General features: G+C 34.7%; 2 protein-coding genes across 5 annotated transcripts in view; one reads left to right on the top strand and one right to left on the bottom strand.

Annotated features, from left to right (window-relative positions):
* The window catches only part of LOC106711065 (heterogeneous nuclear ribonucleoprotein L), a 264080-nt gene that overhangs the window by 92328 nt on the left and 151877 nt on the right, over positions 1-19875 (bottom strand). The gene's annotated exons all lie outside the window — the stretch shown is intronic.
* Positions 17920-18829, top strand: LOC106721186 (3-oxoacyl-[acyl-carrier-protein] reductase FabG). The gene has a single exon (XM_014516078.2). The coding sequence runs from the start codon at positions 17996-17998 to the stop codon at positions 18824-18826; it is 831 nt and encodes a 276-aa protein (XP_014371564.2). The 5' UTR covers positions 17920-17995; the 3' UTR covers positions 18827-18829.

The following is a 19875-nucleotide window of genomic DNA, read 5'->3' as shown; positions in this document are numbered from 1 at the left end:
ACTGTGCTTATGAAAGACTAGTTATCGCCCGCGACTCCGTCCGCGCGGCATTAAGAATAAACATAATAAGTAGCCTATGTGTTCTTCTAGACTATAATCTACATCTATACCATTTCATTGAGATCCGTTAAGCCGTTCTGGAGATACCTTCAAACAAACATCCATTTAACCAAACATTTGCATTTATAATATTAGTAAGAGTAAGTTTAAAAGAAAAGTTGATTCTTGACAAAGGTTTGAAGAGCTAAGAATAGGTCCAAAATGTTATAAGTTAATCTTAATTAATTACTGCTTTAATTATCTTAATTAACTTAGTAAGAAGTAAGATTTTACAACTACAGTCAAAACCGTTTATGGCGACATCGTTTAGAACAACATACCGGTTAAAATGACCAAAATCAAAGGTCCTGGCTGAATGTTATATGACCGCTTTATCGAAAACATTGGTTTTTACGACATTGTTTACTACGACATACCGCATTAAGCGACCACATTTGGTTAATGTTTTCGGAGAATTATATCTGTAGAACGACCGGCTCAGCTGTATTGTAAACAATTTGAATAGGTAACAGTATCCACATCTGGCACAGTATAATAGTCAATGGCTATTATCGTAAAAGTAAACAAAGTTTAGGGTCTTTTGTAATTCTTAGAAACAAAGCAAATGCATGCCGTAGCCTCAAGTCCCGCTTCGTCATATCTCTTTAGTCAGTTTGTTGTCAGTGCGAAAATGAACAGGAAGTCTCAGAAGAACAATTTACAGTGCCAACTTTGATTGACGGTCTTAATGCTGTTAGTGTATTACGAAAGATAGTTCTTTTTAATGAAGAGTTCCACATGCAGGGAAATTGTGACGATACGCTGATTAAAATCCAACGTGAGTTACAAAATGTGTATGCACGACAGAAGTGTTTCAAACAAACTAAAATTACAGATTTTATGCATACAAAAATGATGGAAAAATGATATTGTCCTTTTATATTATACGTTTGTATTGAAGTAAACAAAATGCGGTTTAATTTCCTACATGAATATACATATCTTTCCTATTAATACCTGTCACCGGTTGTTACAACTATCGGTTTTTACGACTCAATATGAGTAGTCCCTTCGATGTCGTTATAACAGATTTTGACTGTATATACTAAAAGTGTAACTATTTAAAACTGTATGAAATAATGTCAATGTACAAAAACAAAAGTGTTTTATCCCTCTCTTATTAAATAACATAAGTGTACGTTTAACCCGTTCCTTATGTCCGTTTGTCCGTCAAAACTGAAGGATATACCCAAAAATATTCATTCAACAAATTAATATAACCACTCTATATCAAATACCAACATTAATAACTTTATAAGCTATTTTTATCAACCGTAATATGATCACCAAATTACTTTAGGACGACCTTATTTAGACTAATTGAGGGTTACAAAAAATTTCATTATTAAAAGATATTTTTGCTAAATTCATAACGATGCTATGTGTAAAATTTTTGCTGAAAACAGACAGGAATTTATTCAATACTAGCTGTCGCACGCGACTCCGTCCGCGCGCATTTAAAAAAAATGAAAAATAGATGTTGGCCGATTCTCAGACATACATGAATATGCTCACAAAATTTCATGAGAATCGGTCAAGCCGTTACGGAGGAGTACGGTAACGAAAACTGTGACACGAGAATTTTATATACCTATATTAGATAGAACAAGAAATTCCACGTTCGCTAATCCGTATTTTATTAAAGCAACACATGGTTACGATTCAATTAGAGAACGGAAGCCGAGACTTGCTTCCATACATTATACATTTTAATATCTGAATTTCGTATTCGATATCATTACACCGTATTAAAGAAGGGATGTACAGAGATGTTGCATTTGACACATTCATAAAATCACTAGATACCAGTGATGACAAATCTTGATGTAAATTTTTGCAATTTATATAACAGGAGGTTTGGTTTTAATTATCTACTAGCTGTCGCCAGCGATTCCGTCCGCGTGCAGATAAAAAAAAACTTAATAGGGGTATGAAAAATAGATCGTAGCCGATTCTCAGACCTACTAAATATGAATATAAAATTTCATAACAATCGGCCAAGCTGTTTCGGAGGAGTTCAAGTTCGAACCCCGTGACACGAGAATTTTATATATAAGATATATTTAGTTATTAAAAAGGTACAAATATCATAACAGACAAAAAAAAACAGTGGAACATACAAATAACAGGCGTAAACAGCAGTCACAACACAGGGTTTAGATATTATATAAGATTGTATCCAAAAATTTTGATGGCTACTATGTAGCTACTAACACTAACTTGTTAAAAAAAGATAGTTTAATTTAAAAAACAAGATATAAAATTATGTCTGTTACGATCATGACCCAACCAAAGGATAAAAAAGACCTATGAAATTAAAATAGGCAAAATTGCATATGAAATTACAGACTTTGATTAGATCTTAATAATAAAAAATGCGAAAGTTCGTATGTTTGGATGGATGTTTAAAAGGTAACTCCAGTACGGGTCAACGGATGTCGTTGAAATTTTCCTTAGATGTAAAACATAGTTTGGAAGAACACATAGGCTACTAATTAAGTTTTCTAATAATCCGGGGGCGACAGTTCTATAATTTATTTCAATTTTAGTCCACATTCAAGCTATGTTTTCTCTACCAAGATTGTAGGGTAGATAAAGAAGTCGATTTATATAACAATCTGGAATCTTCGATCCAACTATTGAGAAGGGATGTCAAGACGTGAATGGATCGCATTAGGCCAACTCAATTGACACGGTCTCGCTAAATTAAGTTGGGGAGACTGTTTTTACAACACTTTTATCTATAGAAATCTATGTATGTTTGTACGTGATGATAATTGATACTTCTGTCTGTGAAATCACGTTACAAGATTTGAGATATATTTTTGTCGTAATCATAATTTTTCAGGGATCAATTACGAAAATTTAGAAGCTTACTAATACTATAAATGCGAATATTTAGATGGATGGATGGATGTTTATTTGACGGTATCTCCAGGAAGGCTTAACGGATCTTGATGAAATTTGGCACAGATGTAGAACGCATTTTGGAACAACACATAAGCTAACTTTACGGTATTTTTAATTCCACGCGGACGAAGTCGCGGGCGACAAATATATTAGTATATACTACAGTTATAACCAATATTACCAAATATTTCAGAAATTAATAGATTCCATTCTAGATTATCATATGGGCTACTAACTTAGTCCTTTTAATTCCACTCGGACGAATTCGTGGGCGTCAGTTTGTGAATTTATAAATTTCAAAACTGTCAATTAACTTTGTAAAAGGAGAAAAAAAAATCTTTTATCAAGTTTGATCCATTTTTTATGCGACATCAATATCGACAAAATGCAAATGTAGCATTCAAGGAATTAATTAAAAACGCCCATCAAATGCGCTATCGGGCGGATTAACTTTGTTCAGAGATAATAAATTGTATTTAAGAGGGGGAGAAAACGAGACTTTGTCATGTAATATTTTCAAATTGACATAAATTTATAAAATTAGTCTTTTTAGTTACACGGACCTATTAGATAAAAAAAAATACAGACGAATTGAGAACCTACTATTTTTAAAGTCGACTAAAAAGGACATTGCATTGAAAATTTCTATCAACTAATTCCCGCATCCTTAAGGCACACCCTTAGTGTCCAAATAACGACTCTAATTATGATAGTAGGGGGCTTTTAGTTACTTCACTTAAACAAAAAAAAATTAAATGTCACAATTTTGTTAAGAGTTGAGTGAGTTACATTAACATATTAATAAAAAAAATCACAATCTATATCCTGTCTAGTCCATACCTTATCCAATCTTTGATATAACACAGAGTATAAACAACCGTCTCTTTCTATCCGTATTGGAAGCAACACAGATCGTCCGCCGGACTTGGGATCAGCCGCGTAATCCTCACACGAGCCATCGTCTATGTTACTACGGTGACCATGATTTAACATAGAAAACTGAAATCCCAACAAACGTTAAAAGTGATAAATAAAAATTAAGTCAAACATCCTTGTTACGAAAAAAATAGACAAACTGCACAATTTGAGCTAAAAATCGTGATCTATACATATTAATAAAATAGAGTGTCTGTATGGTAATATTGAAAAACATTTTTTTTTTGTTGTTCTGACGGTTCACAAAGGCTGCCATTAGAATTTCGAAAGAAAATATGTCAACCGCCGCGCCGTTTACAGGGTTTGACAATTTGACGTTTACAAGATTAAGGCACCATTTAAAATGAAATTTAATTTAATTTAGAAAATGAAACCACCGTTTCATAGAGTAAGAAGATTTTTATCAACATATAAAAATCCCAAACCATAAAATGTGAAACTTTCTACTCAATCATTTAAACTCATGGTAACCCCAGTCAGAAAGTTACAAAGTCAGCTAGAGGAAGGACCATTCGTTTTAATTTGGCCACTCTCGCTTGAGAGACGGGATTTGTTGCTAATAATGTCGATACACTATGTTTGATTATGTTATACCATCAGAACATACGAAGTTTAATTTATGTCTTTTATACTAGCTTTTCACTTGACTTGCAATCTGCAGGTCCTGGGTTCGAATCCCGCCATGTACCAATGTGTTTTTCGATTTTCGATTTACATATGTACATTTATCCGACGTTCTTACGGTGAAGGAAAACATCGTGATGCAACCTGCACATATCTGAGAAGAAATTCAATGATATGTGTAAAGTCAACCAACCCGCACTTGGCCAGCGTGGTTGACTATGGCCTAGTCACCCCTAAATTGGGGTAGGCTCCGAGCCCCTCGGTGGGGACGTATAGTGAGCTGATGATGATGATGATGATGATGATGATGATGATGATGATACTAGCTTTTACAGGCGACTCGGTCCGCTCGGAATTAAAAAAAGCATAATAAGAAACCTATGTGTTCTTCCAGACTATGATTTACATCTATACCAAATTTCATCGAGATGCGTTGAGCTGTTCTGAAGATACCGATTAGAACACAGTCCGGAAGAATACATAGGCTACTTAAGATTTTTTTTAGAGACAGACAGAGTCGCGGGCTAGAGCTAGTATATTGGACCGATTTCAACAATTCTTTTGCTATTCGAAAGCTACATTAACAATGAGTAACTTGGGCTATATAACCTTTTTTTTTAAATTCCGTGCGGAGGGAGACGCAGACAAAAGGCAGTTTTTATATTTTAAATCACTTTAATACACCTATAACCGCAATTTTATAGCAAACTATCGTAGACAATGCGTTAATACATAATCTAAGGTTAATCTCACAAAGTTAGTTCACAATACAGACGATAATGAGCTTTATAAACATAGCAATAAAGTTGTTAAACGATTGCTGCGATCGAGATAATGTGTTGATGTAAATTTAATTAGGAAAGGAAGTTTGCTTTCTACCCTCATGCTCTAGTCATTAATAACCTTGCAGAGTAAAATGTTATTTTACATTGCGAACCCTACAACAAATACGAACGAAAATAAAATAGGTATGACGAACGAATTATTAACTAGCTACATCGTCTGCGAGGAATGAAAAAAAAAAAACATAATTAGTAGGTTCTGTATTATACCAAATTCCATCCAGATCCATGCGGCTAAGATACCTTATAACAGAAATCCATCCAAATTTTCACATTTATAATATTACTAGCTGTCGCCCGCGACTTCGTCCGCACGGACTCAAAATGAAACATAGTAAGCCTATGTGCTCTTCCAGACTATGATCTATATCTATGATAAATTTCAGCAAGATCTGTTGAGCCGTTCTAGAGATACTTTCAAACAAACATCAATCAATCCATCCATACAAACATTCACGACGATCAGCGTAGATTTAGGACCTCTAGAGTAATTTGTAAAAAGCTTAACCAAGGTGTAAGCGAGCTAGTAGCTCTAACTTTTTAAATATTACTTACTAAATAATCTAGTCATTTAATGTAGCCCAAAGTTTTCCACTTACCTGAAACAAAACAAAAACAATTAGTAACGAAGAATAAAATGTAATCTTCTTTCCCTTCTCCACTTTTTCTTATTAGGAAAGGATGGGAAGGGAAAATGGATTTGGGGGAAGAGGGAACACATAGGAAGGGGAAATATCCTCTTTCTGTGCGTCCTCTTTTCCGTTGATTAAAGGTAGGTACCGCATCTGCATTCGCGAATGTCTATGGGCAACGGTCGCCTCGCTATTTCGGCGAATTCAGATGGCCGTTTGCTCGTTTGCCACTTTTTGATATAAAAAAAATTAAATCTATATATATAAAAGAAAGTCGTATTAGTTACACTATTTATAACTCAAGAAGAAAAATTACAAATTCCGACATAAATATAGTGATGTTAATTATAAAATACTCAAGGTAACGGGTAATTTAGAAGCCGAGAAACAATGTAACAAGCAACCCACTAATTAGGTGAATAAAATGTACATTCTTAAATACTACAGTATACACAAAATCTTCCTTATATATGCGAAAGTATAGATGGATGGATGTTTGTTTGAAGGTATCTCCGGAACGGCTCAATGGATCTTGATGAAATTTCGCAAAGATGTAAAACATAGTCCGGAAGAACACATAGGCTACTTAATTAAGCTTTTTTTTTATTCCGCGCGGACGGAGTCGCGGGTAAAAGCTAGTATGATTATAAACGTGTTAAAATAATTTCAAAGGCAGTGCAACAATATAAAATGGCAGAATGACGAGATTAAACGTTATCAGATTCAATTACGTACAACGCGGACCGGTAGAGCAGACCTATTGGATGAAATTTACATTCGACACGCGGCAACGATCTCTTTTTTTAAAAATCGAACAAATGGGAGTATGGAGAATAATTTATTTCATTTAAAATTCGAAATAAGAATTCAATTAATAGTAGTTTTATACTTTTAAATGCAAAGTTTATAGCTATGTTTATGTTTCCCAAAGTGGGCGATAACGCCCCCCTGGAGGCGTTTGAAACCTAGGAGGGGACGATAAGAGGCCCAAAAAATAGGGGGGCATTGAAATTAATTAAAGTAATGAAATTGTGGTTTTTAAGTTTTAGGACTGAATAAAAATTAGGGGGCTCTGAAATATAATTGATTTTCAAAGGGGGCGGTGAAAGAAATAAGTTTGACAATCACTGGTTTATAGATTCCAATTGAAACAAATTAAACCTCAACTCCTTATGGAGCGTCGGTGGCTCAAGGGTTAAGCACTTGACATGCAATCTGCAGTTCCTGGGTTCGAATCCCGCCATGTACAAATGTGTTTTTCGATTCTCGATTTACATATGTACATTTATCCGACGTTCTAACGGTGAAGGAACATATTGTGATGCAACCTGCACATATCTGAGAAGAAATTCAAAGATGTGTGAAGTCAACCCGCACTTGGTCAGGGTGGTTGACTATGGCCTAGTCACCCTTAACTTGGGGTACGCTCCGAGCCCCTCGGTGGGGTCGTATAGTGAGCTGATGATGATGAATTCTCAACTTCTTAATAACAAACTTTAGATGTCTAATCTCGAAACTTTTAAACTCACTGTCACAATTATCAAAACGTTGCCAACTTTAACACATTCATTGGATTCCAAATTAAATGGAGACATGGAAAAATTTGGACAGATGTGGAGAATATTCAAGACAAATTAAATTATGAATAATAAATCAAACATGACAGACAATAAATGCTTTGTTTATATTAAATCGGCGGAGGAGGAGACGCACAGAAAGAGAACATCTGCCTTTCCTATGTCTCAGCTCCTTCATCAAATCCCCTACCCCTTCCCATCCTTTCCTTATTATAAAAATGGAATGGAAAGGGGACTAAATTTACCTATCGCAACACGTTTAGCAAAATCATTTGAATCACAAAATAGGTCACGTGATTATCAAATACACATATTTAGACAGAGCCAAGTGAACATGCATTCCGTAGAAATCCAGGTCATCGGTAACGCCTGCATCTGATGCAAATCTCCTAATGCACTGCGCAATTAAAATATCGTGTTATAAAATGCATTAGTATGTCTATCCGTACGTCCACTTTAATTATACGATGGAAGACGTTTATATTCCATTTCATTGAAACGTCTTTTAATATACATCTTTATAGTCACACTAATTTATCTGGCCCGGTAAGAAGCGATATTCGCGGTTCATCATCATCAGCGCACTATACGTCCCCACTGAGAGTCTCGGAGCCTACTCTAAGTTAGGGGTGACTAGGCCATATGCAACCTCGCTCGCCCAGTGCGATTTGGTTGACTTCACACATATCATTGAATTTCTTCTCATATATATGCAGGTTGCATTACGATGTTTTCCTTCACCGTAAGAACGTCGGATAAATGTACATATATAAATCGGAAATCTAAAAACACATCGGTACATGGCGAGATTCGAACCCAGGTCCTGCAGATTGCAAGTCAAGTGCTTAACTCCTAAGTCACCGACGCTCCTTCCTTCTTCGTTCGCGGTTATTTCCGCCTTAAACATACAAGACAGTTACAACTCTATTTTAGGCCTTAGGTTATTAATAATTATCCTTTCAAATATTTTCATGAACAATAAAAAAAAATATTTTAAAACATTTAGCGAGTGTAAAAAAAGGAACACAAATTGAGACAATTCAATACACTAACTAAGTACATCGACAAAAACCGCGGTCAAACTCGTTGGCTTTGTGCCAATATGATATTTGCTTCATCTGTTCGTGGGGTTGGTTATATTTGCTACTCGTGATATAAAAGAGTTAATCTACAAATTCTTTGTAAAACAACATAAAGAAAAACTAAAAGTAATTTAACAAAAGTAAAAAAAATCAAACCGTCACAGTTTATAATAAATTAATGTTCACAATCTTAAATTCGAATGTTTAGATGGATGGAAGAACACATATTAGACTACTAATTAAGTTTTTTTAATTCCGTGCGAACAGAGTCGCGGGCGACAGCTAGTTCCTTCATATATTTTAAATTAATGTTATCATATACAGAGTTATAGATAGACTAGGTGTAGCCCGTGACTCCGTCCGCACGGATTTAAAAAAAAAACGTAATAAGAAGCCTATGTGTTCTTCCAGACTATATCATACACATGTGCCAAATTTCATCAAGATCCATTGACCCGTTCCGGAGATACTTTCAAACATCCATCCATTCATCCATCTAAACATTCGCATTTATAATATTAGTAAGATAAACCTCAAATCAAAGTAAAATACTAAACACAATAGTTCTAAATTCCACACTCAAACATACATAAATCCGAAGCTCTTGACCGCATCCAATAGTTCAGTTGACTAAATCAGAACACCCTTTCCCGTCGGTGTCGGAAATCCGATTACCCGGTCGCCAATACATCGCCCGGTCAAAAGTGTACGCCACAAATCCGGATAAGTGCGGATAAATAAAGTTACTTGCAATTAACGAATAGTGGATAGAAAATCAGTATTGGAAAAGCTACTTTGTTAAAAAATAAATAACACATTACATTTCAAAACACCGTAATAAATTATTTCAAGGCTTATTATTTCAGTAACCATCATCATCATCATCATCAACCTGCTCTTATCCCTATGGAGGGTCGGCACAGTATGTACTACTCTTCATCAGCCGTCATATCTTAATTTACCCCCTTCTTACGCATATCCTCTTTCACACAATCAATCCATACTTTCTTTGGTCTTCCTCTACCTTTATAGCCATCCACATTCAATCTCATTACCATCATTCCTCCATATAACATATCTACCAAGTTAACCTTATGCTCCTCAATTTCTCGATGACTGGCGCTACTTTCAAACTTCCTCTGATATGCACATTCGTAACTTTATCTTTTCTTGTCACACCACACATTCATCTTAGCATACGCATCTCAGCTACATGCAATAACTATATTATACATCAATACATAAGTATTTCATTGAACTTCGCGATGACATCACGTTGTTAACTCCTCAAGTTGCCGCGCTCTATTTGTCCTATCTTTTTCTTAATCAAAAAAGGCAAAGGTTCTGAATGGCCGGTATGCCAACTCTATGGTATAATTTTTATTTTTACATTAAAAAGTGGCAAACGAGCAATCAACGACCTGAATTCGCCGAAATAGCGAGGCGACTACGTTACCCAACGTTACCCTTACACATCCGCAAATACAGATGCGTTGTCTACCTTTAATAAACGGAGAAGACACGAGGAGGACGAAGGACGGACGAGAAGCCAAGAAGCGAGCGTATAATCATCTCAAAGGCCGGCAACGCATCTGTGATTCCTCTAGTATTGCAAATGTTCATGGGCGTCGATGAACACCTTGGTGTTCCCGCTGCTCGTTTGCCCGCTTCTCTCATAAAAAAACACACCGTTAAATCTATGTCCACCAAAGATTTCATATACGTTATTCAGCACTCAACATAATTGATTAACTGTGAATTCTCAAGGTAACAACACTAGCAACATACAAAACATTACCATCATAACACATATTTTTTTTATAAGAGAAGGGGGCAAACGATCGGCGCGAACACTGAAGTGATCATCGACGCCTATGGACATCCGCAACACTAGAAGAATTGCAGTTGCAATGCGTTGCCGGCCTTTAAGAAAGATATATGCTCGCTTCTTGAAGGACCCTAAGTTGTACTGGTTTGGAAATACCGCCGAGGACAGACCATTCCACAACGCGGCCGTGCGCGGCAAGAAATTTCGCGAGAACCGCACTGTTGTGGAATGCCAGCCGTCCAGATGGTATGATTATAATGCAAATTAAAAAAAATATATATGTGGTATATCCAAACAGACTGGAACATTCGAGTACATCACTTTGATATAAGTAGCAGTGACGTAAGCAATATAAATTGTGACGTATTACACACTCGTTTGCACGTTGCACGCCCCTCATAAATATCCTCGCGTGATATACCATAAGGGAAACACGAGCTTTGTTCTCACCTGATACCATACAAACATACGAACAACAAAAACATTATACGTAATAAATTTTGAAATCACATTTTTTTAAATTAGATTAAATGACATCTACAGATTCTTGGTACGTACTATTTTGCACATATTCCTTGCACTAAATTACAAAAGTAAATTCAAATACATTTTTTAATTTGCATTATAATCAATTTTTTTTGTTTAACACTTACTAATTTTTTTTATTTACTGGCTTAACAGTATGTGGTCATTGAGGCAGGAGATCCTAAGGTGGAGAATCTGTCTCTGACGTCCCTACAACATCATCTATATATATAAAAGAAAGTCGTGTTAGTTACACTATTTATAACTCAAGAACGGCTGAATCGATTTGACTGAAAATTGGTGGGCAGGTAGCTTAGAACCAGGAAACAGACATAGGATAATTTTTATCCGGTTTTCTATTTTTTATTCCGCGCGGACGGAGTCGCGGGTAAAAGCTATATCAAATATTTATCAAAACATAGTAATTTAGGAACGCATATTGGAGATATGTAAATAAACAATATCTTTAAGAAATACTTTTTACAAAACAATTCAAGTCTATTGCAAGTTTAAGCGTGAAAAATAATTCAAAAGTAATTCAAGTTACGTTATGCATTTTTACTTCAACATAAACACCTCACCACACATTGTGAAAACTGTTTAATCGAAACTTTCACAGTAACTGCATCCTCCACACCTAGTTAACATTAACTCTGACTGATGGTTCAACTTTGAACTCACTCTGGATTAACGCAAAGTTTTATGGAAACAGGTGGAATCGTTAGCGATTTTTTTGTAAAAGATAATTTAAACTTTACTAATTTTTTAGTTAAAAATGTAATACTAACTATAATTTTAACAGTGGTACAGCCCGCAAAAACAATTTTTTCACAAATAGGTCGATTCGCCAGGTGCAATACCACGAGACCACGACCACACGTGAAGTGGAAGTAATTCCGCATTTTGTCTGAAGACAGTGCGTGCAGGAAGTCTAATTAGTCCCTTTTCCCTTCCCACCCTTTCCTCACAAGGAAGGGATTCGCAATTGCAGATGTCTATAGGCAGCTTATTATATATTTTTTTATAAATATACTCTGAAAGACAGTTTTAATTATTTATAAAGTATAATGAAAATTTTAAGTACCAGGCATTCATAAGATTGATGTGGTACACTTTATAACATGTTTCGAAGAATATTTTAAGTACTAGGGTATCATAAATGTACCTTTAGTTAACATCACCTGCACTGACCGTATCCTGAGCCGGATATTCGGGAAGCGTTGCGGTCGCATAAATTTACCCCAATGTGTTCCGCCCTAATAAGGATGTGGACACATTAGAGACAATGCTAAGTGACTGCTAATGTTTGTAACAGATCTATTTGTGTACATCAAGACTAAGTTGCGTACAGATTCGTTACACTGAATTTAAAAAAAAAAACTTAAGAAGTAGCCTATTTGTTCTTCCAGACTATGTTCTACATCAATGCCACATTTCATTGAGATCCGTTGAACCGTTCTGGAGATATCTTCAAACAAACATCCATCCAAAGTTTCGCATTTATAATATTAGTAAGAAGTAAGATTAAAAGGTTCGTGGTACAAGATATTTCTCCTCAATTATTCTACAGTAACAAAATTATTGAAATTTCTTTTTAACTAACTTGCAAAAGTAAGAAAAGTTCTCAATTGTCTTTGTTTTTTTATGACCGACTTTGATCTGACATAGTTTTTGAATTTTTTGGTTATATTACTGACATATCTAGTGTGTCTGTGCCCTAAGGTATCAGTCTAACAGCGGATTTCCTGCGTCCAGAGATTTAGTGACGTGTTAATACTCTTAGCTGTGCGACTGTGTCTAAAAAATTGTGAACACTAGCGGGAGTTTACACTGCTCAAAGACTTTTACAAAAACATATTGTTAATTCAGTATTTTCAAAGATGAGAGGGAAAAGGATGACACTACTAGAGATTTTTGAAAAAAAAAAAATGATTACAATCTGAATAATCAGATCATTCGACGTCAAATGTCTCTTTTCCGAAAGGAAAGTCGGCAAGAATTTATTAAAATATTTTTAGTTAAAACTGATATTTAATCTAAAAATTAAATAAATGCTCACATGTAAATTATATACTCAAATATGAATTTACTTTTCTATTAATTTTTTAACAGATCAAATTTATTTGATACATATTATTAATTTATACATACTCATCTTACTAATATTATAAACTAGCTTTTACCCGCGACTCCGTTCGCGCGGAATAAAAAAAAATGCACGCAAGATAAAAAAGTTCCTATGTCCGTCTCCTAGTTCTAAGCTACCTCCCCATCAATTGTCAGCTAAATCAGTTCGACTGATCTTGAGTTATAAATAGTGTAACTAACACGAGTTTCTTTTATATATATATAGATAGATGCGAAAATTTAAATGGATAGATGTTTGTTACAAGGTATCTCCAGAACGGCTTCATGATTCTAGATGAAATTTGCCACAGATGTAGAACACAATCTGAAAGAACACGTAGGCTACTAATTAAGTTTTTTTTTCTAATTCCGCACGGACGTAGTTACAAGTGACAGCCAGTCAGCTCATAATATAATGACATTAAATTGAAATCGTATACAATAAATATTAACATCTATGTAAATTAACTACATTCACAACACTAATGCATTCTCCGTATAATTACGACCTGCTATAATAATGGTGTAGACGTCACAATACGTATCAATTAACTGCTAACAGAGTTAACGTCAACAATGAACACGGATATAGCTTAACTATGTCATCTAATGCGTTTATATTAGTACTAACATGTTCTTATTATCATGAACATATAGACAAAGTAACTCGATTAGAGATATCGATAGTAGGAGCATCAAAATCTACCAAAATTTACAGTACGCCAAATTTATTTGGTCCGGTGAAAGGCCCTGTTTTCGTGGTTAGTGGTGGTGGCTGTTTCAAAAAAAAAAAAAAAAACTTGAGAGGTGACAAGGGACACCAGGGATGGAACGAAGTTCCTTTCTATTAATTAGTGAAGGAACCAATGTTTATTCTATGAATAAAAAACTTAAGTCTTCACAAGAAGTACATTTTATTTCTATGAATTTTCATTATATATTGTCACGTCGTTGCCATGGTTACTATAGCAAAAAGTGTCGTGACAACTTTTCGTAAGAATTTTTTCCGTCTAGCCCCCTTTCACAACGCGCGATAAGGAACTTCGTTCCAATTAATACTCAGTTAAAGGTAATTTAACAGTAGAGCTAGCATCAACAACTGTTGTTCGTATGGGTTGGCTCGCCCGGTGAACTACGACCACACAGAAGACACGCCAAGTTGACATAATTCCATGTACAGTTTGATGCGTACAGGCTTAATTTTGGTCCACTCTTTTCTTGTAAGAAAGGGATGGAAATGGACGCAGATTAAGGACAAACATCTTTCTGTGCGTTCCCGCTTATGTCGATTAAAGGTAGACCACTTATCTGCAAATACGAATGTCTATGGGCAGCGATCGATTCACTATTTTGGTGAATTTAACTGGCCGATTGCTTGTCTGTCACCTTATAATATTTAAAAAAAAAAAACAAATGTACAGAACAGCTACAATCCTACAAGGAACTTGTCACATTGAATAAACGCCTCCGAAACACCAGTACAAAATAGTCTATCTCAATTTTATAAAAGATAAAGACTGCATGTATGTTTCAGCAAATTACATTACTATTATATATTACAAACAGTATATATAAAATGTATAATAAAGCTTGAAAGCTTTTAGTACTCTAAGCATTGAACACAACAAAGTAATGCAGACAAAAGACTCCTTGAAAATTTTCACGACAAGGCGATTAAGTGCCGCGAGCTTTTTTATACCGGATCATTATAATTCCATCCGCAACCAGAAACAAAAAAAAAAAGATATAATCAAAAGACCGGTAAGTGGATAGTCACAATGTTACAACCCCTACTAAGTAATCTCGAAAACAACTTAATAACTGGAAAAAATTAATGAAAATGGTAGGGGTAAGTGAACTAACAGGTACAGTATATAATATATATGTACATTTATCCGACGTTCTTACAGTAAAGGAAACATCGTGATGCAACACGCACATATTTGCGATTAAATTCAAAGATATATGTGAAGTCAACACGCACTTGGCCAACGTGGTTGACTATGGCCTAGTCACCTCTAACTCAGGATAGGGTCTCCTCAATGGGAACATATAGTGGGTTGATGATGATCATGTATGTTTCCATGGAAGGGGTTAAGCCTTAGTAGATTAAGTTATACATTTTAAACCAATAAACCAATACTGACACTTCACTTCAAAATCCGATCAAGCTAATGTTTCATGTCTTCAAATTCATTTACCCCTTGCATTGCCGGTGGACACATGGACCACTTTTAGAAGAACTTTATACTTTCAAATACCCTTTATCAGAGTAAGCTTTCACAACATTATACCATGTAAATATCCGAGTTTGAATACGAAATCACACTTTGAAAAGCATTCGACTAAAGGCGGATCTAAACTTAAAGTCGCCAGGTAACTTCTTAAAATGTTTGTTTTATGCATTGCTGTTTCTAAATATGTTTATTTTTTACTATAAACATTTAGTAACGATGAAACAAAGTACTTTTTAAACGTACAAATATTTTAAACTTGCTTTTACCCGCGACTCCGTCCGCGCGGTATAAAAAAATAGAAAACGGGGTAAAAATTATCCTATGTCCGTTTCCTGGTTCTAAGCTACCTGCCCACCAATTTTCAGTCAAATCGATTCGACCGTTCTTGAGTTATAAATAGTGTAACTAACACGACTTTCTTTTATATATATAGATAAGAAGATGTGAACGCCTAAATGGAAATTTGGAAGAACACATAAGGCTACTTATTACGTTTTTTTTTAATTCCATGCGGACGGAATCGCGGGCGACAGCTAGTTTGAAAATAAAATTAACAATCAATAAATAAACTTATCATTATTAACTTTTTCAACACGAATGAGAGAGAACAGCGTATTTTTGTACGTGTTTCGATCATGGAAACTGTCGGCAAAACAAATACAAAATCCAACAACTTTACAGACTTGGAGAATTACAATTTCAATTTTTAAATATTACGCTCGAATTAAACGAAACTGGGTCAAGACGAATTTAAACTAATCCTCAATATTAAAACAAATTTTTAGTAAGCCGTACTAATTAATATTGCGTTAATTAAAACAACTTCAGTAAGAAATATTAATGAAGATTTAAATCTCGAAACAAAACAACTAAAACGTAATATAGATTTCGTACGGTTTGAGTTATAAAATAGGATTTTAAAGGAATAATTAATTTTTAAATTGTACCAAAATTATAAATGCGAGAGTAGATAGTAGTAGGTGGATGAATGGATGGACGTTTGATAGAAGTTATCTTCAGAACAGCTCAAAGGATCTCAATGAAATTTGGCATGGATGTAGAATATAGTCCGGAAGAACACTTAGGCTACTAATTATTATTATTTTATTTGAGCACTAGCTTTCACCCGCGACTCCGTCCGCGCGGAATAAAAAAGATGCACACAAGATAAAAAAGTTCCTATGTCCGTCTCCTAGTTCTAAGCCCTATCAATTTTCAGCTAAATCAGTTCGACCGATCTTGAGTTATAAATAGTGTAACTAACACGACTTTCTTTTATATATATAGATATAGATGAATGGCGTGAAAAAGCTATATTATTACATGGACGTTTTCACCTTTTTTTTTCATTGTAGGTGTTTCCGCGCCATCATGACCTTCTGTAACGTAAAATTTGCTTGACATATTTTATAAAATGTCATTGAATTTCTATTTGTTAAGCAAGTTTAATTTATTCAACAATTCAATAAGATTTAAATTCCATTAAAGTCATAAATAATAAAGTTTTCACGTTGCCATTCAATGAAAAATCTGTATAAACACGACGTGACAAAAACGTTACAAATAACGGTGGGGAATACGAAAAGCTAGTGAAAGGTCGACAAATAAAAATGGCATCACAACGTTGATTTATTTCAACTTCGGGTCTGTATTGCGTTGATAACCAAATGTATACAAACTAAGCTCACTTCAATAGAACTGGTTTTTTGTACAACAATTTAACTAATATTATAAATGCGAATGTTTTGTTGGATGTTTGTTTGAATGTATCTCTGGAACGACTCAACGGATCTTGATAAAATTTGGCATATATATAGAACATGGACTTAAAGAACACGTAGGCTATTTATTAAGTTTTCTTTATAATTCTGCGCGGACGAAGTCGCGGTTTGATTAACATGTTTCTGTAATTCTCGCAGCGTAAGGAAGTCTACAAACTAATTCTAGTTAGCGTATGGCCGGAAGCATTTCTCATAAGACTGCCAACTGTTGTCCGTGTATGGCAAAATCGCCCAACGCCGACCGTTTACAGCAGTCCGTATATGTCATCACTTAACTCAAGCAAAACATATCGAGTACATTCTTACTTTTTTGTATATTAATAATGTGAGATAAGTAATATAATTTACAAAAACAACAAATATTACGAAGACACAATATTGATAACTGTCTAAGGAAGAAAACGGCATCAAAAACATTCAAAACAAAAATATTCGAGTCATCATGACATTGACAGACATGAATAAAGCACATAAAACGACTTATCGAGATCTTTGACTATAGAAAAATGGACTTGGCAAAAAACTGCCGTTGCACTGTACACATTCTGCCACTTTTCCAGAGGATTGCATTAAATATGAATCATACATGTACATATTATTTTGAACATTAAAGTCTTTATGAAAGAATACGACTCAAAAATTTACAACGTGTAGACAAAAAATGCAAGCAAGTTTTTATTATTCGTTTTTATTTAACAAACAAAAATGTGCGCTTGACTGGTCCTGTTTTTTAAAAGTCAAAGTATCAAAATCACGGTCACGCTGGATGACGTGTGTGAACCTGTCCGCCGGTTAATGACAGGTTTGTTTGATCTGACAGACCTTGAATCTCAGTTACATCACGAGCATCGACCGTGTTTCACGTACATAATGAATTTAAAAGGCAAAGTTGTGATAGTAACTGGTGCTAGTTCCGGAATAGGAGCTGCAACAGCTAAGCTCTTCGCATCCCATGGTGCCCTGGTAACCGCAGTTGGAAGAGACGAAGTACGTTTACAACAAGTCGCTGATATTTGCAAAACGTATCATGGTATACAACCTTTATGTGTTCGCGTTGATTTGACTGAAGACGGTAGCTGCGAAGAAGTTGTTAATAAAACAGTGGAAACATACAAAAAGATCGATGTTTTAGTAAATTGTGCTGGAAAAACTATCGTGTCATCTCTATTCGAAAATTCAATGGACACTTTCGATGATTTGGTGTCTTTAAATCTGCGTGTACCTTACAAACTGTGTCAGTTATGTGTGCCATATTTGAAACTAACAAAAGGTAACGTTGTCAATGTATTTGGGAACAAATGCGTACATCGTCCAGGTTTTCTGTTAAGTGCCATACTATGCAGTGCTTTACAATGTTTCACGGTGTCAGGTTCTCGGGACTTATCTTGTGAGGGTATCAGGATGAATGCGGTGCGTCCTGGATTAACCAGGACTCATTTTTTAGCAAATTTTAACGTTGACGAAGACCTGATGGACCTGACATATAATGAGATAGCTAACACACAGCCACAAGTGATCAATGAGCCAGAAGACGTCGCCAAGATGATCCTGTTCCTGGCTGGATATGAACATCCCAATCTCACTGGTAATAACTTATTTTTAGGCGGTGGCGCCACCTCATGTTAATATTAATTATAACGTTTTATTGAATTATAATATCTATTTCTTTCAAGTTTCTGCCATTAAATAACATTTAAATATTAGACTCTTTTATGTTTTAATTTAATATTACTTAAGCGCTTACGAAATTTAAAGCTATATTAATCAGTAAAGATAACCATATAAATGACAAAAAAATGGTGACAAATCTTTTTGATTCCTATTACCTGTGTGCATTGAGTGTTGCTAAACATACTGTTACTATTTTAACTCATATCAGCACTGGATTACAACTTATAAAATATCAATCAACACAGTGCATACCAGTATGCGGTAGCGCTGATACCAATCGCTGGACTGGAATAATTTAAACCGGACATAAATCATTAGAATTGATATAAACAGCCGGTTTTTTTTAAATAGTTACTTTTTTATATTTTGCGCCGACTTTACTTACTGTTAAGTTAATTAAATTTAAGTTATCACTTAACATTACGTTATACTAATGTAATCTATGTAATATAATTAAATAAAAGTACAATTGTTTTGTTTCTTTAGAAAATTAAAAAAAAATACGCTGTTTTAGAAAAAATATTCTTTTGCATGTTATTTTCTGTAAGACAACTGTAATCTCATGCACAAATTAGGATAGTAGAAAAAAAATTGTTAAATTATTTTGTAATAAAAATTACGAAGTTGTACTTGAAGTTTTTATTTTAAGATGAAAATAATAACATAAATAAAAAGCTTACATTATTAAATAAAGTTTTTTGTGCAAATTTATACACAATAAAAACTGAATCAACTGAGAAAAATTTTCAAGAACAATACATCACAAAAAAAAACAAGCGCCTGCGACAAATCACATGGATTAAAAACACATTCAACAATGCAACAAAAACAAAAAACACGTACAACAAAATTCTAAAATTCATTTGCCAACTCCAGTTTTAATTTACCGCCTGCGAGCGTGAAAACAATACGTCAAGACGACACGTGGCATACAAATACACTGCCCGGCGTCACGTCACGTGTAAACACGCGAGCGACGCAAACATGACGCAGCGTGTTGTTTG

Source organism: Papilio machaon, chromosome 27 (assembly GCF_912999745.1).
Source record: "Papilio machaon chromosome 27, ilPapMach1.1, whole genome shotgun sequence".
Lineage (NCBI taxonomy): Eukaryota > Metazoa > Arthropoda > Insecta > Lepidoptera > Papilionidae > Papilio > Papilio machaon.
Note: the sequence above shows the minus strand (reverse complement) of the source record. Positions and strands in the feature narration are given on the sequence as shown.

What these genes read in the sequence shown, in the direction of transcription:
- LOC106721186 (XM_014516078.2), top strand. Translation starts at nt 17,996, where the DNA reads ATGACAGGTTTGTTTGATCTGACAGACCTTGAATCTCAGTTACATCAC.